The 27,557-nt window shown below is 43.4% G+C and overlaps 1 protein-coding gene across 4 annotated transcripts in view; it reads right to left on the bottom strand.

Moving 5' to 3' along the window:
- The window catches only part of MYO1B (myosin IB), a 429,075-nt gene that overhangs the window by 20,978 nt on the left and 380,540 nt on the right, over positions 1 to 27,557 (bottom strand). For all 4 annotated transcript variants that reach the window (XM_073633091.1, XM_073633093.1, XM_073633094.1 and 1 more), the window contains 4 exons: positions 12,062 to 12,168; positions 6,603 to 6,735; positions 3,717 to 3,869; positions 1,953 to 2,080 (listed from right to left, as the gene is read on the bottom strand). In XM_073633091.1, coding sequence (XP_073489192.1) covers positions 1,953 to 2,080; positions 3,717 to 3,869; positions 6,603 to 6,735; positions 12,062 to 12,168 — 521 coding nt within the window. The remainder of the gene's footprint in view (positions 1 to 1,952; positions 2,081 to 3,716; positions 3,870 to 6,602; positions 6,736 to 12,061; positions 12,169 to 27,557) is intronic.

Genomic DNA, 27,557 nt, shown 5'->3' with positions numbered 1-27,557 from the left:
ATTAGGACCCTACACCCCTCCTGGTTTGAAAGCTGTGCTGTTCTGCCTTATGCTATACTACTGGGAGAAAGAGCAGGGTCATTACACAGAAGGGAAACTTCCCTTCTTGACAGTTTATGACCCTTTATGAGATCTATTGACACCCATGAATGCCTTTCTCCCTGTTAGAGAATATCTTTGTTACAGAATTATTAGTGTATGCTTACCCTCCATGTGCTCAACTATCCACCCTGGTTCTTTTCAAGTCATTCAAATATCATGAGGAGCTAGTAACTCGGAAGACTCAAGGGTTCTCTTCCCTTTGTAGCAATTAACGTTTGTACTTCCAGCTGTTGACTAAGAAAACAAAATTACTGGATGTTTTCTTTCATGAATAGGACTTGGAGGGCCTGAGGAAGCTATACTTATTCTACCCTTCCAACACAGCAATGTGATGATGCTTGCATGCATCCAAACAGCCTGAAGGAAGGAATGTGTGTGTGTATATATACAATCTGATTGCAAAGTCTTCCTTGGTATTTGCTAAAACTATGTAACAAGGGCCCACCTAAGTAATCCATTTAAACTGGTTTTGAGTTAGTAGACTGAAAGGAGATTTTCCAAGTCACAAGACATTGCCAGGACCTAGCAATGTTAAGCCTAGTACACACAATGAGATTATCGGGCGAATGGTCGTCTGTTTTTGGACGCTAATCTCCATATCGAAAATAAATAGAATACTCGTAGGAAAATTCTCGTACGACAGAATAAAAATTTGGAAGTGATGTAATGTGTTGTAGTGTATTTGTATTGTATTTTTGGACGAAAACTGTACTGATTAAAACGAAAATCGTACAATCTGGTATTGTACAAGATGCCTTTTTTGTGTCTGTCCCTTCGGAAAATTTTGTATGACAGCTGTGTACCAACGATTAGATTATCGTACGATTGCTTCGAAAGCAGTATTTTTTGTACGATATTCTGATCGTGTGCACGGGGCTTTAGAATCTGGTGAAAAAAGTACTCAAGACATTTTTAGTGATCAGATTATTTTCCAACCTCTAATATATGCTGAGATACAATGAAGCATGGCTTAGTGGCTGTAAATAACTGACATCGCCAACATGAAAGTTAACATTTTTACATAGGACTCCTTTGTGAGTTTTTTGTTTACAATAGCTTTCTTCTTTAACATTCTGCTTAAAAATTTGTGAATCAGTACTGCTTGGACCTTGAAGAAGGGGACATACCCCGAAAGCTTGTCCTGAAAAATTGTATGTTAGTGCAAATAAAAAAAGTATCACGGACAGTACTCAATTTTCTTTGTTTTAGTTATAAAATGGAGAATGCGATGAGCTTAAAGCACCTAACCCATATGTACTACAATGTCGTTTCAAATTATTTGTATTTGCATAAAGATGTGGCAGACATTATGGTCATTACATATACAACCTTTTGTTTCCTGCATATTAGTGTTGCACAGCTATAGTTTGTTTTTTTTTTCCTCAGTGGATGCTTAACAGCTTTTTTAGATTGACTAAAAACATTGGTGGTTCAGCTAACTAGATCCCCTGATACAGACAACCATTGAAGTGAGAGTATATAAATCTGTATACAAAGTACAATCGTGAAAATATGAAACACATAAAATGTGAAACATGCATGATAAATCATTTTCAGGTAAGAACTATAAATATAAAAATATACTATATTCATAGTTTATTTTTGAGAATAAGGGTTAACACAGAGTGCATATTAAATCTGGTGATCAGACTGTCAGGCACCCATATGCTGTAAGATTTCCTCCAACAGCCAATTTTTCTTTTTCTTTTCCCATCAGCATCAGATGGGGCAAGGATAGAAACAGAAGAATTAAATCAATTTAAAAATACATTGCAAAAGTTCCCAAAGCAAAAGCATACCAAACACCACATACAGTTCTGGAACATTGCAAATCACAGAGCAATACTTACTCATCGGCAATCTCAATGTAGATTTTCTGTTTTGTCTGCATTAATGCAGTACGATAAAGCTTTGTAGCCATCTCTATGAGATGATCACTGCTGAAGAGGAAGTCACCCTTGGATGCTGCTGCACAGCCCTAGGTTTGGAAACATATTACACTGTTATTAAAGTTAACAGGCGGAAGCTACAGACTACCTAATTATGATAAAAAAAAAAAAAAAAAAAAAACGTGGAAATCTGAGGAATATACACAACTGTCTTTACTTTTATGCAAGACACAGGGAGGTTGATTTACTAAAGGCAAAAATACTGTGCACTTAAAGTGCATTGCTCTAGATCTGAGGGGAAGCTCTGCTGGTTTCTATCAACCAATCACATTCAACAAATGCTGTTTTTTTATTTTCCTTGCATGTGGTTAAGTATTCTTTGCAAAGTAAAGTTTTACCCCATTTACTAAACTCTGGCACAAGTGCACTTGCAGTGCACAGTATATTTGCCTTTTAGTGAATCAACCCCAATTTGTTTTGTTCAATATAACCCACTTATCTTGTGTCTCCTAACAGAAAAATGGTGTCACATGTACAACTGGTAGACAGCAGCTCTGGCTCTCAACTAAGAGAGCTTTGATATTAATTCAGTAAGGGAAAGCGATATGGAAGACAAGACACAAACTCAGCCATGTTTCATCATTGCATGCTACAAACCTTGAAACATTTCAATCTAGGTGCCCAGGTTGCTACTGACCCTTTTATGATCAGTTTCATCTGATTATTGATTTTAGTAGCTGGTTAGGCTTTTCTACCACCTCATGTATAGTCACCGGCTCTTTAGCATATTTCATAAAGAAAATCTTTTTTGTGAGAAACAGGCTGCTATTCATTTGTAAAATGCTAGAAGTCTGGCTGCCATGCTTACCCTCTTATTTCAATGCATTGAGCGACTAACCCAGAACATACTGTATATGCAGATAATGAATTTCAACTTTACTCAGAATTTCTTGATAGACTTACTGGGTGAAATGAAATCTGTATCACTAGAGGGATTAACTTTGAGATGGTGGTTAGAGAGAAGGCATTAATGGTTTTGTTATAGGGCAAGCTGCGGGCTTAAAAATGAAGAAACTGGGTAGGATATTGGAAAGATATTACAGATACTAATATTATAACCAATATTTCTGTCATGCTGTGTATATTTGTTTTATTATAAGCACTTTTGATCTGAATTGTGTTTGCAATATTTCTTGCACTTATACCAAAAAACTTTCAATGGGTATCCCTACAATGAGGTGTGGTGGGAATCTCCTGGGAATCACAAACACAAGGTCATCAGATGACCTCCTGGGTCCTTACTATGATGCTGGCTTTTATTTGCCCTCTATCTATGTTGTTTATATTATTAATGATTGGACAAATGAGTACCAACACACTTTAAGGTCATGGCTCTCCGGTTTCTAATATTATAACATAGATGGCAGCACAGTGGCTTAGTGGTTAGCACTCTTGCCTTGGAGCACCAGAGTCCTTGATTCAAATACCAACCATGTTCTCCCTGTGTTTGCACATGTATGTATATGAGATAAGGACTTTAGATTGTAAGTTCTGAGAACAGGGACTGATGTGAATGTACAATATGTGAACCTACATGTAAAATTGTTGGTGCTATACGAATATCTAACTAATAAATACCCCATCAAAATAAGAGAATGAGACAACCGTTTTTAATTGCACTGAATTGTCACAAACATCTTTTGTACATAGCTGTTAAAAACGTACTTCCTTAAGATGGACTGCAAAAAACCCGTCGTTTTGGGAGCTCATGCTCAATTTTGTAATATCGCCCAAGGAAACTTCCAGCTTGATCTGTCCAGACTTGTGGTCAGCAATAATGACATTATTCTTTGTCAACAAAAAAATTCTGGTTGCTCCCTGAAAAGAGTAAATCTAGTTAAAAAAGGCAATTTATTTGAAAACAATAAAATATTGAAGATAGAGAAACTATTTCAAACAGAAGACTATGCTGTTAAAACTGAAGAAAATAGAAGTTTGTATGGCATTGGTTTTTGCATGTACCTTTTTTTAAAGCAAACCTTAAGCCTTACAAAAGTTATTAAACTGGGCCCCACGCAGACAGTTGGTATCATCTGGTGTGAAATGGTTTGTTTTTGTTCTGTGTTCCCTTCCACATAACTTTGCTAAAGCCTGCAGAAAAAAACCCTGACTCTAAGTGTGATGAGAAAAAAAAGACTACAGTTTTATACAAAATGGCCATTTTATATGTGTAGATAAAAATTGCAATCCATGTTAAAAACAGCAGAAAATTTATATTTTAACACTAAATCTTTTTTTTCAGATGTCTCTTGGGAATGACAACAACAACATTGTCATAAGTTCTAACTCTTCCTCACTCTAAAATTTGCTTTTGTGTTTAGTGACCCCACTGAGCAGATTTCCCATCACTTCCTGTCTTTACAGGAAGTGAGGAATGCATGAGAACCACTAACATGTAAGAGAAAACACTGGGTCAGTTCAAATGGGATAATCATATTCTTTACAATAGCTTACACAGTTGAGTAAACTGCATTCTTACTGTAATAGGAAACTAGAGGAGAAAGGTGTTAAAGCCAACACCTTTTTATATCTTTATAGGCTCCGGCATGTTATGTTTTTTGTCCTATTGAAATCTCCTAAAATACATTTTTCTTTCAAAACATATTCTGCTTCCTAAGATCTTCCTCCAATTTTCTGTTTTGGTATTTTGGCAGAGTAATAGCCACAAGTTGGAATAGAGAGGGTGTATCAAACCAGGTCCAAACCTGAGTGTTTGACTACCAATTACATCAGGTCTGATTCAAGATCAGTGTTATCCAACCCTTTGACCTTCCTGGGCCACACTGGAAGAAGAGGAATTGTCTTGGACCATGCATTAGATTCCAGCTGTATATTCTGATTCTGGAGGTTACTTTTTTTTAGGCTATACAACAAGTTTTAAATGATGATGGTTGCAAAATGAGCAAACAGCGTGACCAGGCAATGGGAAAGGCAAATAGAATTCTAGGATGCATCACTAAAACGGATCACCAGCAGGAGTAAGGAGGTCCCGATTCCCCTATATAGACCTCATTTAGAATACCGTGTCCAGTTATGGAGACCTCACTTCCAGAACGATATAAAAATAGAATGAGTCCAGAGACGGGTAACGGAAATGGTGAAAGGTGTGGAGGATAAAACATATCCAGAGCGACTTCAGGAACATCAGGTACTGTTTTTTAGAGCTGGCAGTCGGCTTTTTAGTGATAACAACCGATGTGTCTAAAAGCCGCTCGGCTGTTATCCTAAAGGAGCGGGAGGGGACGTCTCCCCCCTCCTGCCGCTCTTCCCGGGCCTCCCATCCCAGGAAAACCCGATCCCCAATAAAGGCACTTTCACCGGCTAGGCTGAGACTGTAACGCAGCCGGAAATGGCTTCGATCTAGTCCCCTATGTCACATCGTCACTTCCGGTTTACTCGGCTACCAATGGCGCCAATTTTTAAAAAAATGAAAGGGACAATGTACATTAAAAAAAAAAAAAGAAAAATTGTTTTTTTAAGTGCCGCTGTCCCCGCGCAGTAAGGAAAATGCATGTGCAAGTCATGCCCGCATATGTAAATGGTGTTCAAATCACACATAAGAGGTATCCTCTGTAACAGTGTTTCTCAACTCCAGTCCTCAAGGCGCCCCAACAGGTCATGTTTTCAAGATTTCCCTCAGATGAAACGGCTGTGGTAATTACTAAGGCAGTGAAACTGATCAAATCACCTGTACAAATGGAGAGCCTGAAAACACGACCTGTTGGGGCGCCTTGAGGACTGGAGTTGAGAAACACTGCTCTGTAACTCCAACCTGGTAACCGCTAAATTATTTTAAAGCATCGCCTAAGGAGATTTTTGGTACCATAGTTTGTCGCCATTCCACAAGTGTACGCAATTTCAAAGCATGACATGTTGGGTATCTATTAACTCGGCATAACATCCTCTTTCACATCATACAAGAAATTTGGGCTAACTTTACAGTTTCGTTTTATTTTTAATGTATGAAAGTGTCTTTTTTTTCCCAAAAAATTGCGTTTGAAAGACCGCTATGCAAATACAGTGTGACAAAGTATTGCATTGATCGCCATTTTATTCTCTAAGGTCTCGCTAACAAAATATATATAATGTTTGAGGGTTCTAAGTAATTTTCTAGCAAAAAAAATATGGATTTTAACTTGTAAGCAACTAATGTCAGGAATAGGCTTAGGCATGAAAGGGTTAATATGTACAGTCTGTAGGAAAGAAAGTAAAGGGGAGACATGACTGAAACCTCTAAATACATCAAAGGGGGTGAATAAGGTTCAGGAAGGCAGTCTTTTCAATATGAAACCAAAATCAAGAACACAAGGTCATGACCTCAAACTAACTGGAGGAAAGTTCAAAACAAATCTTAGAAAGTATTATTTTACTGAAAGGGTAGTTGATGACTGGAATTAACTACCAACAGAGGTAGTGAGACAATCAACAGTAAATGGCTTCAAACACGCTTGGGATAAACATAGATCTATAGTCAGACAACAAGGTTAATGAAAAAAAAAGAACAAAAAAAAAAATAAATAAAATGGTCAGACATGATGGACAATGTCTTACCTTTCCATTTGCTCTGTTGATTTTACTCACAGTGTCAGCAATGATTATTTTGTCTTCAATGGCATCACTCAGCTTCTTATATTTTGGATTTTTGGTGATTTCCAAGTAATCACCTTGGAATGGCTGCCCAACACTAAAATAACACAAATTGTTTACTTTACAATAATTATTCCAGTTCTAACATGTCCCAATCATTTTATATAAAAGCATATGATGTCCTTTACACCCCCCCTCCCCTCCCCATTAAGTATATAGGTAAATACTTGTCCCACTCCAGGGATCTTCACTCTGGGGCCTTGCTGGGCACAGCCCAGCCTTTGCTTTGAAAATAGCCCTAGCCAGGCCCTGGGCGTATCACACATGCACGACCCAGTCCTTAACAGCTTCCCGACCAGCCGCCGCAGTTATACTGCAACAGGTTGGCTCCCTTGCGTGAGCCCTTGTAGCTATACGTCGGCTCGAGAGGTTGGGATAGCAGGCGAGCACGCTGCACTGCGGGGGTGCTCGTCTCGATGACCGCCGGCCACAAGCGATTGTGAGCAGGAGACACAGAACAGGGATGAGGTATTCTGAGAGGAGTGACAGATCGTGTGTTCCTATTAGCTAGGAACCATGATCCGTCACTTCCTCTAGTCAGTCCCCTCCCCCTTCAGTTAGAATCACCTCCCAGGGAACGCAGTTAACTCCTTGATCGCCCCCTAGTGTTAACCCCTTCACTGCCAGTGACATTTTTACAGTAATCAATGCATTTTATAGCATTGATCGCTGTATTAATGCCAATGGTCCCAAAAATGTGTCAAAATTGTCTGATGTGCTCACCATAATGTCGCAGTCAGGATAAAAATCGCAGATCGCCGCCATTACTAGTAAAAAAAAAAAAATAAATAATAAAAATGCTATAAATATAACCTCTTTTTTTTTTTTTTTTTTTTTTTAGACGCTATAACTTTTACACAAACCAATCAATATATACGCTTATTGCGATTTTTTTTACCAAAAATATGTAGAAGAATACATATTGGCCTAAAATTAGCTTTTTTTAAAAAAAAAAATGGGAATATTATAGCAAAAATATCGTGTTTTTTTCAAAATTGTAGCTCTTTTTTTGTTTATAGCGCAAAAAATAAAAACCGCAGAGGCGATCAAATACCACCAAAAGAAAGCTCTATTTGTGGGAAAAAAAGGACATCAATTTTGTTTGGGTGCAACATCGCACAATCGCGCAATTGTCAAAGTGACGCAGTTCTGAATCGCAAAAAGCACTCTGGTCAGGAAGGGGGTAAGTTCTTCCGGGGCTGAAGTGGTTAATCATTACTATGCCTAGGTCCATACTCATGGTGTATACAACCATCCATGGGAGTATGTACCCAGCCACAGTAATCAGCTAGGAGCTAGCACAGTGGGCATGTATGATAGGCAAGGGATCCAGCTGGGGCTATTTACAAGAAAAGACTGAGAGGCACTGTGTAAAGGTCTTCAGAGTGGGGGAAAAGCTAAGTAATTACCTATGGGGATTACAGTGGGGGGTCAAGGGGTTTGTACAGCACAACTTTATTAAAAGTGCTCACTCCACAAAGTATGTGATATTTTTTATAATGATTGCAATTTTTGGCCATGTGATTGTTATTTTCAAGTCTCAGTGGCTGCCATTGTCAAAAATACCTGGTTATGGTAAATTATTCTTATAGCTTAGTGAATTAAGCCTTTAGGTCTTGTTATATAAAATGGACCGTAGCAAGTATTCAACTTTCACCTGTGATTTCTTTTCTTTACAGTCCAATTTTGAAAATAAACTGTGAAAGCTGATTAGCGGCTCGGGCTGGGTTCCCTTGTCAGGTTGCTTTTACTGACATCATCTGTAGGCTCTGATCTACAGATAAATGAGACCGTTTTTTTTTTTGTTTTTTTTTTACAGCCATTATGCAATTTTCTTTCCTCCAACTATGGGTTGAATTCAAGAAATGTGCTCGATTTCCCCATCAACACAGTCACTGTTGATGAGGGAATCACTGTTGTGCTACTGTACTCTGAAAGCGGGAGGTTTCCCAGCTTTCAGAATACAATGATCACTGCTGGCAACTACAGCCAGACAGGCTGGTTGTACTGAAGTCAGTTGATGGATCAAACTCAACACAACCAGCCTGCCCACTGACGGATCGAAATTCGGATGGTTCCTGCTGAACCCGGAGGAATTTCAAATTTGTCTGTAGCAGGTCTTAGGGCTGCTGTATTTACATGGCAACCCCTGGCTTTGATTAATCAGTTGAGAATTGCTGTTGAGTTGGGTGGGGGGAGGTGGAACAGCAGAGCAGAATGTCCATACTACACACATCCTGTGCGCTTTGGTGAAGTTTTTTTTTTTTTTGTATATGTAGCATGCTCAGTGTGTTCATCTAGTTATTATTCAAAGCTATCAGAAATTCTATTTCCCACGCAAACAAAATGGCTTTTGACCTTAATTCAGACAGTCCTTATTTCAAAAGAAGATTAAGGCACCGGATAAAACAATCAAATAAGTACCGTATTTATCGGCGTATAACACGCGCCGGCGTATAACACGCACCCCAAGTTTAAGAGAGAATTTTAAGGAAAAAAACTTTTAGGAGGGAAGTTTAAGGAAAAGAAACTTACATTAAAATGCCCATCAATGCAGCCTCATCAGTGTTCATCTGCAGCCTTGTTAGTGTCATTGCAGCCTTTTCAGTGTCAGTGCAGCCTTGTCAGCGCAGCCTTGTCCCCAGTGCAGCCTTGTCAGCGCAGCCTTGTCCCCTGTGCAGCCTTGTCCCCAGTGTCCATGTCTACCGCCTGCCGCCATACACATGCTAGTAGTTTTAAATATGGCGCCGCGGAGTTCGGAGGGACTCGGCGGCGGCGGAACTGAACAAACGCCGCCAAGATACACATACCCGAGTGTATTCGGCTCTTTCCGGCGCCGCTCACAGTCCCGCCATTGGACCTGTGTTATGTCCATCATAGGGCGGGACTGGGCGGGACTGTGAGCGGTGCCGGAAAGAGCCGAATACACTCGGGTATGTGTATCTCGGCTCTGTGATTACGGCGGCACTCGTTCAGCACCGCCGAGTCCCTCCGAACTCTGCGGCGCCATATTTAAAACTACTCGCTATGTGAATGTCGGCGGCGATCGCCGACATTCAAATAGCGATAGCGGGGATCGGCGTATAACACGCACCCACGACTTTCCCCTGATTTTAAGGGGAAAAAAGTGCGTGTTATACGCCGATAAATACGGTAATATTTGTGTTTAAATGCAATGGTGTGTAGTGGCGCATAACAGCCAATCATAAATCAGCATAACCGCAATGAAGTGATGTAACCTACTATCGCACTGCTTATCCCCTTGCCGCCGAGCGTATGCAGATGTGCGTACCCGGCTTTCGGGGGTTATACAGGGATGATGCCCGCAGCTGCAGGCATCATCCCGGTACCGTTTTTTTAGAGCCGGCGATCGGCTTTCCAGGCATAACAACTGACACGGCTAAAAGCCGCTCGGCTGTTATACCGGAGGAGCGGAGTTGCCTCCCGCCGCTCTAACCGGGCCTCCCGTCCCACCGGGAGACCCGATATACAATCCGATGCCTCCGGCGGCTAGTGACAGACTGGAACAAAGCCAGAAAAGGCTTCGTTCCAGTCTCCTGATTGTAAACACGGAAGCGACGTCATGACGTCACTTCCCGTTTACCTGGCTGCCAATGTCGCCGGTTTTAAAAAAAACATACAGTATTCAGAATCGCCGAAAACGGTGATCTGAATACTTTGCAGTGCAAAGGAGGGATTTGGGGTCTTTTAGACCCCCGATCCCTCCATAAAGAGTACCTGTCACCACCTATTGCTGTCACAAGGGATGTTTACATTCCTTGTGACAGCAATAAAAGTGATCAACATTTTTTTAAACACAATTTATTAATATAAAAATAAATATAATCAATAAGAAAAAAAATGTTTTAAAGCGCCCCCGTCCCCGCGAGCTCGCGCAGCAAAGAAAACGCATAAGGAAGTCGCGCCCGCATATGTGAACGGTGTTCAAATCACACGTGAGGTATCGCCGCGTCAGAGCGAGAACAATAATTCTAGCACTAGACCTCCTCTGTAACTCTAACCTGGTAACCGTAAAAAAAATTCAAGCATCGCCTATGGAGATTTTTAGGTACCGTAGTTTGTTGCCATTCCACGAGAGCGTGCAATTATAAAACGTGACATGTTTGGTATCTATTTACTCAGTGTAACATCATCTTTCACATTATACAAAAAAATTGTGCTAACTTTACTGTTTCTTTTTTTTAAATTCATGAAAGTGTCCCTTTTCCCAAAAAGTTGTGTTTAAAACACCGCTGCACAAATATCGTGTGACATAAAATATTGCAACAATCGCCATTTTATTCAATAGATTCTCTGCTAAAAAATATATATAGTTTGGGAGCTCCAAGTAATTTTCTAGCAAAAAATATGGATTTTAACTTGTAAACACCAAATGTCAAAAATAGGCTTAGTCATGAAAGGGTTAAACTAGGTTCTTAAAGCGGAGGTTCACACAAAAATTGAACCTCCGCTTTTTGGAACCCTCCCCCCCCTCTGGTGTCACATTTGGCACCTTTCAGGGGGGAGGGGGGTGCAGATACCTGTCTAAGACAGGTATTTGCACCCACTTCCGGCATAGACTCCCACGGGAGTCTATGCCTCTTCCCGTCCCCACCGCGCTGTCTGCTGGGTCCCAGAGACAGCGGGGACCAGTTAGGAAGCGCATGCGCAGTAGGGAACCGGGAAGTGAAGCCGCAGCGCTTCACTTCCTGCTTCCCTTACAGAGAATGGCGGCGGCAGCACCCGAGGACCGAGGGACGATTCGGTCTCGGGTGCCGACATCGCTGGACCCTGGGACAGGTGAGTGTCCTTATTTTAAAAGTCAGCAGCTGCAGTATTTGTAGCTGCCGACTTTAAAAAAAAAAAATTTTTTTAAACATCATTTCTGTCAGTCTCAAAAAATAAAAAAAAAAACCTACCCTGCAGAATATCAGCTATTATACTCACCCCATGTAAACCCTCATCTCTTCTGCTGCATTCAAACACTGCAGCCTCTATCAGCTGTTTTGGCATTTAACCCTTCAGGAAGTGTCAGATGTCCATGTTCCCCACTGTGTGCTGTGGTTTTATCCATCAAACCCTAGGTCACTGCTGTGTCCTGAACTGAAGTGGGTATTGGTGAAAGGAGCCACAAAGTGCAGTGTGGGACACAAGCAAAGAATATTAAAGACAAATACGGAGAGAAGGTAGGAGTCACAGGCTACCGAAGCAGTACGTATAAAAGCTCTTCTAATGCAGTGTACTAAAGAGTCTCTTCAAGAATTCAAATTTCAATAAAGAAATACTGTATGTACAGTTATCATTCAGAACAGTGAAGGCTGACCATTATCACAAGTACTTCATAAAGTGACCAGAGCTCTTACCTGGGAGGGTACAATGATTTCTTATCCTTGAAGAGTTCACTGGCATCCAGTTTTTCATCATATATGAACTTTTTCTGCTCTGTGAACTGGTCCCTGTACTTTTTACACTAAAAGACAAAGCAAAGTGGCTAGTCAGCAGAAGAATCTCTACCAATTATATGGACATTTTTTTCCTTTCATCTGGATGAAGGGGCTTTCTCAATAAAATAAAGCATGGAGACATGAATGGGTGAGTTTGCTGTGAATATTAAAAATGAATTAAAGTGTCTTCACTTTGTGGTGCTCAGATAAAGTTTAGTTCCACTTTAAATTATTTGGGTTCCAGTTCATTTCTAATAGCTTAGAAACAGCCAATGATTGTTTACATTGAAAGGCTAGTAGCCTGACAATGTTCTGTTGTCATGGGAATATGAATTTGGACATTACCTTAGTCAATTCCCTCTCATCCTATGTCTTATCGGCCTACTACTCTGATAAACAGTCTCCCTAACCAATAAGTAGGCAGGAACCATCATCTGGCTAGGAACGTGGGAGCGGAGACTGCAGGATGATCCAGCCAGAAGAATGGTGTGAGATCTCTTCAGATGAACAGGCACTATTCAAGGATGGTGGGTTTACCTTTCTACTGGAACAGAGTAAAATAAAGGAACATCTTACTCTTTTCATTTCCCATGAGGCATTGCAAGGCTGGCAGTTACAATTACTCCCAGAAGCATGATGGGACCTGTAGTTCTGCAACAGCTGTAGGGCCCCAGGTTGCCTACCCCTGGTATACAGTATGTAGCAGTTTACTTGGGCTTAGAATCCAGTATGAACTGAGTGTTAAAAGTTTGAACATAACAGGACTTTCACAGTATGTTATCACACACAGAGATAACATGGTTGCTCGTACCAATAACCTGTGGACGTTGAGATCGCCGGGACGTTTTGTGAGAGAGCAACCGCAGTCTGAAAGGGGTAATTACTGCATTCCACAGTTTACAACTGTCTGATTTTATAGGAAATATACAGGTTCTGAATTTTTGTCTTTAAAAATGTTCCCATTTTCAAGAACCACCAAATTATCAGAGCTTTTCATCAGTGTTAATGGTTTGTGTTTTGTTGGCATTAGTATTTGTAGAGTTGCAGTAAAATAGCAGCAAAAATAAAGTAGTAAATCTGCAAAGTCAGGCTAGGTTCACACGCTTGCAGGTGCGGGACCACGTGTAAATCGCTCGTGTTCCTGCACCTGCAGACAAAATGTACTTCCATAGCAGTAAAGAGATCCCTCTTTGCAGCCCGCAGAGTAATAGTACTGAGAGAAGTTGCAAACAATGCCCCTACCCTATATGACTGGGTTATAGAACTCTACAAAGTACTAGCATTTGAAAAAAATTACATATGAACAAAAAGGGGTAAACTTATTCAGTCTGGAATCGTTGGCATGAAGCAGGAGATGTGATTTGACCCTTAATAAGCATACTCCAGGATACAGGAGTATGTACGTTGATTAGCCAACAATTGTTAAAACAAAAACTTAAAAAAAAAAAAAAAAAAAAAGTTTTAGCATGAAATAATTTGCAGTATTACATATGACAATAAAATGCTGCCTGTATTTAAATAACTGTATATTGCTTGTCAAATTCCACAAGGTTCATGTTCCTAGTGGTTAATCTTCTACATGCTACCATCTACAAATAGCTGCTTAAGAAAAGAGCACTAGTTTGTTTTTGTGACATTAATTACACACGTTTACATCAGCTGTAAAACAAGACAGGAAGTTTATAATCACCATACTGATGGAATTTTCCCATTTCCTCTATAAAGAATTTATTTCCCATCCCCCAAAGTCTGTTCAACAGAGCACCAATTATTGTAAATGAACACTGGAGGCCAGGCCAATTAATTGTTACATTTATTTTTACACCCTACTAAAAGGTCACATAAATATAACTGGCATACTTCGTACACACACTAAATTAATATACATACATATTATACATGCATAAATACATATCCACACACACCAAATACAAGACTGGACAAATCCTTCCAAATCTCACTCTTCCCACAGTAACTGTATTTACGGTTCCTTTTCACTCCACCTTCAAATTGCAGCCAGATATGTAGCTTTGATTACTATACAGCATTCACTGATTACAAGAAATCAAAAGCTATCCCACTCAGAGTTACATTTAAAAAGACAAGTACAGTCAAAGCTAGCTTGGTCCTACTTCTCCTGTGGATCACACAGTTTGTTCTGCACTCCTGTGGACACATTTTCAGTCTACAGCGCTCTGGCGTTCTGGAGTCAGTTCAGGCTGGGTAAAGATTGTGACCCGTATGGTTGGGATCCACCCAGAAGCCTGGACTGGCATCTGGCTCAAGCTCTCAGCTATTTCCACCCCCTTCACAGCCCAGCGCTTCTGTGAGCCTGGGGGCAGAACAGACAGCGGTGACTGACAGTCCTGGCTCTCTGCCCAGAGCGGCAGGGAGAACTGAGGGATCAGCTGTGTTTGATTGTTCGGTTCTCAGCCTTAGAGCCAGCAGGGGACAGATGCAGCATCAGATCGATGCCACATCCACCTGGGTAAGTACAATTTTTAAAAAATCTAATTATTTTAAACTATGTAAATGCTAGCAGATTTGCAAATGAAATTTTTTGTTTTAAGAATATTTGTTTATTTTTCTAAACTCTTGTTGGTGCGAAATCTACATTTGTTTTTGACCCTAGTGATAAGAAAATGCAAAGGAGCAGAAATTGTTTCTCTGACAAATGTTTTTCTAAAAAAGAAACAATATAGCCTCTTTAATTTTGGCCAGAAAGAAAGTCATATGGAGACCCCTCTGCCCACTTATGTATGTAAGATGGGATGAATCCTGTAGGGCAGTGGTCATCAACCCTGTCCTCAGCGCCTACTAACAGGCCAGGTTTGCAAGATAACTAAAACACATCACAGGTGATATAATTTGCTGCTCAGTGATTGCAGTATTCTAGTCTGAATCTCCCCAAGGTAATACATAAAACCTGGCTCGTTAGTGGGCCCTGAGGACATGGTTGATGACCACTGCTGTAGGGGGAGATTTGTACAGTTCAGATAAGAAGTCGGGTACATAAGATATATCCATGGATACGTTTTCAAAAGGAGTAGAGAGAGTCATGCAGGATTCAATTTTTAGCAATGGTAGACTTGAATCTGGTATGCTGACCAAATGTCAATAGGTGGATCCAATGGTGAAGGGCACTTCTTGAAGATGACACAAAGTGTAGGAGGTGAAATTTGTCTATTTCAAAGAGGTGATTAAGGTGTGTCAGAATTAAGGCCCGTACACACGATGGGACTTTTTGACAACAAACACACAAATTAGCTGTTTTGGAGCAACATCTGACCGTGTGTACGCTCCATCGGACAAACTTTTTCTGTTTCCATTGGAGTTTTGTTGGCTGTGCGAACGCACAAAATTTCCGGCAACAAAAGTCCGATGGAGCAAAGTCCGATCTTGTGTACACAAAAGTATCGGACTTTTGTACAAATTACAGTACCCAGCCGCGAGAATGTTCCCGGCGACAGGGTACTGTACATCTCGCGGCTGGCTGCAATAGGAAAAACACATTTTCCTACTGCGGCAGGCGCGAGAGGGAATTCCCCTCTGGGGGAATACCAGGCCCTTCGGTCTGGTATGGATTTTAAGGGGAACCCCCTATGTCGAAAAACAGCGTGGGGGGCCCCCCCCAAAATCCATACTAGACCCTTATCCGAGTACGCAGCCCGGCCCGTCAGGAAAGGGGGTGGGGACGAGCGAGCGCCGCCCCCCCCGAGCCGTACCAGGCTGCATGCCCTCAACATGGGGGGGGGTGCTTTGGGGGAGGGGGGCACCCTGCGAAAGTTGGCCACAAAGAGTTGATCTGGATTAGGGGTGATCTGTACACCCAAGTATTTAACACTGTGGGAAGCCCAGGAAAAGGGTACAGATTGTTTTAGCCAAGCAACTCTTACTGCTAGGGATACGTTGAGGGCTTACAATTTAGAGTATTTTATCTGGTGGTTGGATAGGGTTCCATATTGGTGAAGTAGGGACATTAAGTTAGGGAGGGTTACTTTTGGACAAGGGACTAGAAAAACAAGGTCATCAATGTATGCCATAACTTTCTTTTGGCCTGAATTGCTGGAGAGCCTTTTAATGTTTGGGTTACGCCGTATAGAACATAGTAACGGTTCCAGCGGCAACACGAAAATTAGGAGCGACAGGTGCTGTCTGTTACCATTCAAAAGCTTAAAGTAGTTAACCACTTCCCGCCCGGCCTATAACAGATTGATGGCCGGGAAGTGATCCTGTTATCCTGACTGGGCATCATTTGATGTCCAGCAGAATAACATGCCGGCGTGCAGCGCGGTGATCGCAAGTGCAGCGTGTCAGTCTGAAGCACTGCGTCTCCGATCGTGATAAGAAGCCTCTGACAGAGGCTTCTTACCACGTGATCAGCTGTGACCAATCACAGCTGATCATCGCGTGAACCAGGAAGTGCCGGTAAACGGCGTTCCTCGGTTCGTGCTGACAGGGAGAGCCGCTCAGCAGCTCTCCCTGTCAGAGGGGGGGGGGTATGTGCTGACTGACTGATGTGCTGACATACTGATTATCAGCACAGCCCCCATCAAATGTACCAATAAGCTGCCAATCGATGCCAACGTTATAACCCCCTGTCAGTGCCCACCACAGTGCCAATCAGTGCCCAATCAGTGCTGTCCGTCAGTACCTGCCCAGTCAGTGCTGTCCGTCAGTACCTGCCCAGTCAGTGCTGTCCGTCAGTACCTGCCCAGTCAGTGCTGCCCGTCAGTACCTGCCCAGTCAGTGCTGCCCGTCAGTACCTGCCCAGTCAGTGCTGCCCGTCAGTACCTGCCCAGTCAGTGCTGCCCGTCAGTACCTGCCCAGTCAGTGCTGCCCGTCAGTACCTGCCCAGTCAGTGCTGCCCGTCAGTACCTGCCCAGTCAGTGCTGCCCGTCAGTACCTGCCCAGTCAGTGCTGCCCGTCAGTACCTGCCCAGTCAGTGCTGCCCGTCAGTACCTGCCCAATCAGTGCTGCCCGTCAGTACCTGCCCAATCAGTGCTGCCCGTCAGTACCTGCCCAATCAGTGCTGCCCGTCAGTACCTGCCCAATCAGTGCTGCCCGTCAGTACCTGCCCAATCAGTGCTGCCCGTCAGTACCTGCCCAATCAGTTCTGCCCGTCAGTACCTGCCCAATCAGTGCTGCCCGTCAGTACCTGCCCAATCAGTGCTGCCCGTCAGTACCTGCCCAATCAGTGCTGTCCGTCAGTACCTGCCCAATCAGTGCTGTCCGTCAGTACCTGCCCAATCAGTGCTGTCCGTCAGTACCTGCCCAATCAGTGCTGCCCGTCAGTACCTGCCCAATCAGTGCTGCCCGTCAGTACCTGCCCAGTCAGTGCTGCCCGTCAGTACCTGCCCAGTCAGTGCTGCCCGTCAGTACCTGCCCAGTCAGTGCTGCCCGTCAGTACCTGCCCAGTCAGTGCTGCCGTCAGTACCTGCCCAGTCAGTGCTGCCCGTCAGTACCTGCGCAGTCAGTGCTGCCCGTCAGTACCTGCCCAGTCAGTGCTGCCCGTCAGTACCTGCCCAGTCAGTGCTGCCCGTCAGTACCTGCCCAGTCAGTGCTGCCCGTCAGTACCTGCCCAGACAGTGCTGCCCGTCAGTACCTGCCCAGTCAGTGCTGCCCGTCAGTACCTGCCCAGTCAGTGCTGCCCGTCAGTACCTGCCCAGTCAGTGCTGCCCGTCAGTACCTGCCCTGTCAGTGCTGTCCGTCAGTGCCGCCTGTCAGTGCCCGTCAGTGCCCGTCAGTGCCGCCTGTCAGTGTCCGTCAGTGCCGCCCGTCAGTGCCGCCTGTCAGTGCCCGTCAGTGCCGCCTGTCAGTGCCCATGAGTCCTGCATATCAGTGCTGCCTTATTAGTGCCAACTCAACAGTGCCGCCTCATCAGTGCCGACTCATCAGTGCCCATCAGTGAAGGAGAAAACAAAATTTTATAACAGAAAACGAAGAAAAACTTTTTTTTTTCCAAAAATGTTTTAGTTTGTTTACCAAAAAATAAAAAACCGCAGCGGTGATCAAATACCACCAAAAGAAAGCTCTATGTGTGGGAACCAAATGCTAAAAATGTAGCTTGGGTACAGTGTTGTATGACAGCGCAATTGACATTCAAAGTGCGACAGCACTGAAAGCTCAAAATTGTCCTGGGCAGGAAGGGGCGGAAGTGCCTAGTATTGAAGTGGTTAAAGCACATCTCATTGATTCTCACTGCAGCCTGCAGGGATGAGTAGAGGGTGGATACCCACAAAAGCATGCGAGTCCCCAAGCCTATATATGAGTGTGTTGATGGCAGAAATTGCCAGTCTACATGGTCGAAGGCCTTCTCCGTATCAGTGGAAAGAAGCATGAGCGGAGAGGCCTTCAATCTGGCCAGATGAATAAAGTCAACTACCCTAGTAGTATACTCTCGTGCTTCACATTTATGGATAAACCCTGCCCAATCAGGGTGGATGATTGAAGCTATGTGGGGAAGCAATCTGTTCGTGAGGATCTTGGAAAATAGTTTAAAGTAGATGTAAACCTGATTCATGAAATTTGACCAAATACTACTTATATCTGTAGTGTTTACTTATCTCTCTCCAAAGCCCTAAATCCCGTGTAATTCTGCTGCTCGGTTCTTCTGTTATCAGCATGATAACTTCTGTCAAGTTCTCCGACAACCAAGATAAAACCAGCCTAAATTTTGTGTCAAGGTGGGTGCTATAAATGGATTAGCAGAGAGCTGGTCTATTCATAGCACAGCTCTGCACATTCCTTCCTTCCTTCCTCTGCCTATGTGGAGGGGGGGGGGGGGGTGCCTTTCCTCCAATCAGCTGTCACACAGTGTATTCCAAGACTTCACTCCCAGTGCTTAACAGGAAGAAAAAATTCTAACACGATGTGCACTTTCTAAAGAATTGTCAGGGCTGGGCTCAGCCCTTCCTTTTCTGAGCTGGCCGCTCAGCTGTCGGCTAATTGCCAGCTCCCATCTCTCCACAGTAACTCATCTGTTGATGATATCCTGTTCGTCAGTCCTGCCTACTTAAGCTGTCCAGCTCTGATGATCTCTGCCTTTGCCTTGGTCACATCTCTAGAGACGCTCTCCTATGTTCCTGTTAAAGACTTGCTTGGCTGACATTCTATCTGGCTCCAGATCCTGCTTGCTGTTCTACTACGCTCTTCTCTGGCTCCCTGACTTTTTGGCTTGTCTATCTGTTCCGGTTCCTGAACTCTGGCTATGTTTTAACCACGTTTACTCTGTTTACCTTTTTTATTATTATTAAACAAGTGAGATTTAACTGTATTTCTGTCTCAGTCTGATTCATGGTTTCTGACAGTAGGCGATGGCTATGAATTCAGAAGATGCAGTCAATCCACTTGTTGGTAATACGTTTTCCAGATTGGATGAGCAGGATCACCGCATGGATCAGTTTGCCATGGCGTTACAAACGCTCCTGAGTCGCATGGCTTACCTGGAATCTCCCACTGTGGCTGCTCCAGTACAACCTGTACTGCAGGCTGTCCCTGCTGCTGCTCCAGTCTCTGTGCAGGCACCCGCCTCAAGTATTACCTCTATAAGAGGTATGTCTGGTTCCGCTCCGCTTTCCCAGCGATTTGGGGGCGATCCGGTCCAATGCAGAGGGTTTCTCAACCAAGTTGAGATATGCTTTGAGGTTTCGTGATATCTTTGCTTTCTGAGAGAGCCTTGGCCTGGGCAAACCCCCTATGGGTGATGCAAAAACCTGTTGTCTTGAGTTACCCTGAGTTCGAGGTTTCTTTTAAAAGGGTATTTGATGTTCCCGCATGCTCCGCTTCAGCTGCCAAGTGCCTCATGTCCATCAAAGTACGAGAACTGTTGCCAATTACGCCATTGAATTCCGTACTCTGGCAGCAAAGGTTGCTTAGAACAATGCGGTCCTCGTAGCTGCTTTTTCTCATGGTCTCTCGATTACCATCAAGGATGAGATAGCAGCCAGAGAGAAGTTGATAAAGTTTGCCATCCTCATTGACTCCAGACTCAAAGAAAAATGCTCTTTTAAGGGGCGCTTGCAGAAGCCTCCTGTATATTTGTCTCCGAGTCCCACCCTGCCTCCTTGTACCGAGTCGGTCAGTGGAAACCCAAACCATCTCTTATGTTGCCCTTGACCTCTATTGTGATCACTTTTTTTATATGTATCGTTTTTTTAGCAATAAAAAAAGATACCTTTTTTATCTGCACCATGGGGAGGCTTTATTTTTCTCTTTACATAAAGAAGTGAATGCCTGATCTCCAACACATGGTGTGCATCTCAGCCGGCATCATCCATCCTGCATCCACGGTGAACATCCACCCGATGATCCTGCTAACACTGGTGAACCACTTACCTGCCAATTTTGACAGTCCGGATATCGTTCCGCATGCTCTGGGTGGCACCATGCCTTCATGACTCCATGTCTAAGACAGGGAAGTCCACTGGATCCGGTAAGAGTTTACGCCTACCATTTTCTGTTTTGATGCCATTGTGAGTTGAGGTGGTGTCCATGTAGTGATCTTCCAAGTCTCTTCCAAGTCTCCTTCCAACATTCAGAACATTCACCATCGCTCAGAGACTTTCTTTATGTGCAAATTTAGAGACTCTGGTCTTTATTCATAATTATTTTTTTCACGGACTGTTATTATATTTGCTCCATTTACCACACCTGGCTGACAGGTTCAGTGGTATTTTGGAGCGTCTCACACTTATACTTTATATGCGCTACATTTTTTATAGAGTTTTCGTTGTTTGCTTGTCACATTGTATGTAGCTGCTTTTTCTTTGTCCCCAGTTAGCGCAGTGTTTCCTCTTGCTATTTTCACAAGTCCCTGACTGATATGACCAGAAAGGACGGTAACCCACAGACTTGGTCTCCGGAGTCCATTAAGGCCTTTGAGTCTCAAGGCTGCCATTGTTTCTGCTCCTGTGTTGGCACATCCTGATCCTACATTACCTTTTATCCTTGAGACTGGAGTTGGCGTCCTTCTGTCTCAATGTCCTACCTCTGAGAGTGCTATGCATCCTTGTGGCTACTTTTCCAAGAAATTGTCACTTGCAGAGTGCAATTACGAGATTTGTGACAGAGAGCCGTTAGCGATCATTTTAGCCCTGAAAGAATGGAGACATCTCCTCAAAGGTACCACTGTGTCGGTTCTCATTCTTACTGATCATAAGAATCTCACATTCTTGTCTGAGGCTAAACACCTCTCTCCCAGAAGAGCGAGATGGGCTCTTTTCTTGTCTAGTTTCAATTACATTGTGTCATTCTTACCTGGTACTAAGAGTTTAAGGGCTGATGCTTTGTCCCAACAATTTTCCTCCACTTCCAAGATGGAGTCGGTTCCGGTTCCTGCGATTCCTCCTGATCGTATCCTGACTACGGTTCGCACCAGTCTCACTTCTCCATTGGGTGACAAAATTCTTGATGCTCAGGTTCACGCTCCTCCTGAGAAACCTTGTGAACGCTGCTTTGTCCCAGAGAGTCTCCGTATTGCCATGCTTCAGACTTACCATTCTCCAAGGCTGCTGGCCACCCTGGGAAGAATCGGCTCTTTCGGGGCATTTCCCAACAATTCTGGTGGCCCAGTCTACATGCTGATGTAACTGCCTTCATAGCTGCCTGTTCAGTGTGTGCTCAGAGTAAGATTCCACACACCTTCCAGTGGGCCTCCTACAACCCATACCCAATGGAGAGAGGCCCTGGACCCACCTGTCTATGGATTTCATTGTGGAGTTACCCAACTCCCAGGCCAACAGTTATCCCTATGGTGGTTGACCGGTTCTCGATCTTTCGCTTACATGGGCTACCCAAGGTGATCGTTTCCTCTGTGTATCACCCACAGTCTAATGGGGCTGCAGAACGAGCCAATCAGTCCCTGGAAAAATTCCTACGTTGCTATATTTCTGATCATACCAACTGGTCAGACCTCTTACCATGGAAGGAGTTTGCTCACAATAGTGCTTTGATTTCTGCTTCCTGATTGTCCCTATTTATGGTGAACTATGTTGCCCGACTCATTTGTTCCACAGAGTATTCCTGTATTAGAGGAACATCTCCGTGGTCTCCGTTCCACTTGGGCACAAGTCCAGGAGGCTTTGCGACATGCTATTGATAGGTACAAACTACATGTTGACCATAGACGCCTGCCTGCGCCTTCCTACCAGGTTGGGGACAGGGTCTGGCTGTAATCTTGCAACCTCCGACTTCATTTTCCCTCTCTGAAGTTCACACCTGGGTTTATTGGGCCTTTCCGTATTCTTCGCAGGATTAACACAGTGGCTTACGCATTAGACCTTCCTTCTAATATGCGTATCTCAAATGTATTTTATGTCTCCTTATTAAAACCTTTGGTCTGCAACCGCTTTACCACCTCGGTGCCTCGTCCTCACCCTGTACAGGTTGAGAACCATGAGGAGTATGATGTACAGTCCATTGTTGATGCCTGTAGGTTCCGTGGGCGTATACAGTACCTGGTGCATTGGAAAGGGTACGGTACGGAGGAAAGCTCTTGGGTTTCATCTTCAGACGTACATGCCCCTGTCCTTCGTGATTTCCATAGACGTTTTCCCCTCAAGCCTGGTGGTCCACTGAGGTGTCATTAAGGAGGGGGTACTGTCAGGGCTGGGCTTAGCCCATCCTTCTCTGAGCGAGCCGCTCAGCTGTCAGCTAATTGCCAGCTCCTATCCCTCCACAGTGACTCACCTGTTGATGATATCTTGCTCGTCAGTCCTGCCTACTAAAGCCATCCAGCCCAGATGATCTCTGCCTTCACCTTGGTCACATCTCTAGAGACGCTCTCCTGTGTTCCTGTTAAAGACTTGCTTGGCTGATATGCCTTCTGGCAGATCCTGATTGCTGTTCTACTACGCTCTTCTCTGGCTTCCTGACGTTTTGGCTTGTTTGACTATCCATTAAGGCTCCTGAACCCTGGCTATGTTTTGACTACGTTTACTGTTTACCTTTTCTTATTTTTATTAAACAAGTGAGATTTAACTGTACTTATGTCTCAGTCTGATTCATGGTTTCTGACAAGAATATAGCAAGCTGAAGACAGCAGATACAGTATACATGTAAAACTTATGTAGGGAGATTTGTTTCTGTGTCTCATTCATCTGAGGCTGTAGACTTCACTGGGTATATGTGAGGGTTTACATCCACTTTAAGATCCACATTGTAGAGGATAATTGTTCTGTAACTACTACATTGAGAAAGGCACTTCTCAATGGCACTTGGTACGTTTGGCTCCAGATAGGAAAGATATGGAGTTATATACAGGTTCTGTTGCGGGCCCCTAAGAGCTCTTGTCACCATGAGACTTGGTTTGTAAGAAAACTCATATAAGGATCTACATACCTTCACAAGTTTCTATTTAAGATAATTGAATAGGAGTGAATTCAATCTCTCCTGCAGGACCAGGAGCTTGCAGTGTAAGGCAGAGGCAATAGATTTTTTTTTTGTGGAGGGACTCTAACTTGAGGATATGCATGTAATAAGGTCTGACATTGGAGAGGGTTGCTTCTTTAGGCAGGTTCTGTACTTTATTAAAAAAAAGACCCCGAACCAGACATTTATGGGCTTCCCACCATGTTGGGGAGGAAATGTCTGCAGTATAGTTGTCTTTGAAGCAAGCTGTCAAACCTCATATAACCCTCCAGCATAGTTTCCTGATTTTGGAGCAGGCTTTCATTGAGTTTCCAGGTGGGCACTGTTTGCTGAGGAATAACGACAGTTAAGTGGACAGGGCATGGTCTGAGAAAATGATGAAATCGATGGAGGCGGAAACCACATTGGGTAGGTCCTTTTGGCGGATAAAAAAATAATAGAGTCTGGAATAGGTTTCATGTGGGGCTGAAAAGTAAGTGTACTGTAATTTTAGTCTGACAGATGTAGGAACTGCCTGGTATCCACAAAGTGAAACAGATGGAGTTCAGCAATGAGTTTTTTAAGGTAAGTATAAGAGGTGTGATGTACCTCAGGAGATATCGAGCAAAGGGGTCATATGCAACGTTAAACCCCCCTAAGGACCATCAGACCCTCTCCAAATTCTATGACGACTTGTGAAAGATGCCACGTAAAGACCAGAAGACCAGGTGATTTGTGTTGGGAAAGTATTTGTTAATAAAGGACACCAGAACCCCACCAATTTTCCCTTGACAAAAAGATTGGCATAGTGGAAAAAAAAGGACAATGAGGTGGCTCAGGCAATCAAGATACAGACTCCTTTAAATTTTAGGGTGGAGGTGACTGGCCCGGGATCCAAAATAAAAGGGAAAGTGGGAAAGTGAGTAAGCTGGGAGAAAAGTTCGAGATGAGGTGAAAAAAAGAATGGTGGGGAAGAGGGGTGAAGAGAAGTAAAAAGAAAAACGTAAGCAGGGAGCTAATCCCCTTGGATATTAGAAACAAAGAAACAAAGGATACAACTAGTGCTCAAAAAACCACTTGTAAAATGGCACAGGGAGCCGCCAACATAAAAAGGTCTACTTACATAACTCAAGAGAAATATTAAATATAAATATGTGGCGCTACCTCACCTACAATATAATAGCTGATGATCTGAAAATCAATAAATAAATAAATATAAAAAGAAAATTCAATATAAGGTGCAGTAATCAGGTATATACTAATGGTGTAGATACCGTGCAAAAGTAATGTAGTGAGCTCATTAATACAAGTGCAATGTGCATAAAAATCCAAACATTAATATACAATATATATACAAAATATCATAGTTGCCAACATTGAAAAAAAAATATGTGGGACACTTTTTTGGCTGTAGGCGGAGCCGTACAATAATTAGGGGGCGGGGCATTCATTTGTAGGCGTGGCTTAGAAAAATAAGTGCGCCGTGGCGAAAAATGGGTGTGGTTTACGTGAAAAGTGGGCGTGGCTTCCGTGAAAGTGGACATGGATTAAATGGGCGTGGCTCAAGAGGGTGTTGTTAGAGTCTGAGATGAATGAGGGATGGAGAGCGAAAGGGGGAGAGGGAAATGACGGGACAGCAGCCCCAGATCCTACACAATAGAAATATGTGTATTCTAGAAAGTTTAACAATCAGCAGATAAAGATACTCCAAACACCTGGTGTTAACACTTCAATCATCCCGGCACCATGGTTGTTATGGTGTCAGGATGATTGAAGCGCATTATTTCTATTATTACATTGTAATATAAAATTAAATCATTCAACTCACCATAATGCCGAATCAGTGGGATCCCTGAGCGTGTCACTAGCCACGTCGCCTGCCACCAGCAGAGTCTGTCCTTGCATCAGGTGCCCCCGGCAGAGTCTGTCCTTGCATCAGGTGCCACCAGCAGAGTCTGTATTGACCCCCTCAGTGCAGACCCCCTCCATCAATGCAGATCCCCTCCATCAGTGCAGACCCCCCTCTATTAGTGCAGACCCCCCTCAGTGCAGCCCCCCCAGTTAGTGCAGCCCCCCCCTCAGTGCAGGAGCGTTTTTGAACTGCACTTTGCGTCTGCTTGGACATTTATTTCCTAGTATATGTGATACTAGCTCACTCATATTTTTTCACATTTAGATTACGTTTTAATATTGCACTTTTATATCACTTGTTAAGAATTTTCGGGCTGTTATCAGGAGTTGCACTATATGGAGTTTTTTCTGAAATGCATATTTATATTTGAATATTTATTTTTATGGTAATACTAGGAGTCCACATATTTTGTATATATATTGTATATTATTGTTTGGATTTTTATGCACATTGCACTTGTATTAGTGAGCTCACTACATTACTCTTGCACGGTATCTATGCCATTAGTATATACGTGATTATTGCACCTTATATTGAATTTTCTTTCTAGATTTATTTATTATTGATTTTCAGATCTTCAGCTATTATATTGTAGGTGAGGTAGCGCCACATATTTATATTTAATAGAAACAAAGAAAGTGTCCAATTCCACGACGCAGTGCCGTATCGCAAAAAATGGCCTGGTCATTGAGCAGCCAAATCTTCCGGGGCTGAAGTGGTTAAGGAACTACCCCATAGCCTGACCTCTCATAGCAGAAGCAAAACCTGTGAGAGGGGGTATAATCAATGCTTCTCTGCAGCAGGAAAAAATTTTCCATACAACAGGCAGTAAACTGGGGAGAAGACTCAAACAATGGGGCGCCTAAATTGGGTATTGGCTCAAGATGTCCAACCAGTATAAAGAGAAGATAGACCAGGAATCAAACAATCAATGCTTCAATTTATTCACAAAGTTCACTAAAACTATATATGTAAAAAATCCATACATATCTATTTGTGCTTGACAAGGCTTACATGTGGTAAAGCTGGCTGAAAACCACTGTAGTCAGATGATGGGTGACTCGTACACCTGGTCCCAGGGGAGGTGTTATCCAATGTCAATTCTGATGGAGTTAAAATGACTCTGGCAGCTGCCGGAATGCAGTAGATGAAGCCGTATGGGGACACAGGAAGGTTTGGCCGTCGGGCTGGAAAGACATCACAGTCCTGCAGATGGTGGAGGAGGAGCCGCTCAGAACACAGGAGAGCTCAGCTGTCGGCCTGGAAATGATGTCGCCAGCCTGGTAAGAAGCTTTGGGTGTCTTCAATGTCCAGGGGATTAGGAAAACATAAGCTTAGCCTGCACAGGCAACCTATTGCAAGCCAGATGCTACATGGGTACAAGTGGCATTACGGAATTATATACAGGAAGCCTGGGGAAGTGAATCATCCAGGACCTCCTATTAAAATTAACCCCATATTTACTCAACTGTAACATGAATAAACACAATAAGAAAAAAATCAATAGTAATAAAAACAACGTTAAGAGCAATTTTAGGAGCACTAATACCAAGCCTGTATCCGACTTCACCTGGTCATGTAATACAACCCTATATAAAAAATACCATCTATAATAATAAATACAATAAAAATTAAATTGCTACCTTTCTGCATGTTAAAAGAACAAAGACAAAAAACAAAAAAAATCCAGACACGATGGAAAAAAGGAACATTGGGGGGGCATGGGCGCCCATGGATGGCTGAGGACGCACACCGCTGAGCTCCGTGCCATCCCGACAGCAGCAGGCTATTCCCACAGCACCGCACACCCACGATCTTTATGGCGGCAGCAGGCTCACACTCTACTGAGCCCACGGACCTTCAACAAGGCACCATACAGCGCTACCTCCTTAGAACGGTGCCGATCGATCCACGGACCCCCAGGGACAAGATGGCGCCCGGCCGCAATACGGGGAAGACCAAGCCTCCTCCTCCCACTCCAGCAACAGATTACATGGGGGAGGACAACGCTGAGGGACTCCAGGATTCCAGGGGAGAGACTTCAGCCTCCTCTGTGCGGTCAGTAACAGCTCACGACACAAGCACAGGGTAATCCCAGACAGGCATACATCCTCTGTCAGGGGAGCCCATTAAATCTGAAGCTACAGCCCTCCT

Source organism: Aquarana catesbeiana, linkage group LG06 (genome assembly GCF_042186555.1).
Source record: "Aquarana catesbeiana isolate 2022-GZ linkage group LG06, ASM4218655v1, whole genome shotgun sequence".
Classification (NCBI taxonomy): Eukaryota; Metazoa; Chordata; class Amphibia; order Anura; family Ranidae; genus Aquarana; species Aquarana catesbeiana.
This window is presented reverse-complemented; position numbering and strand designations above follow the sequence as displayed.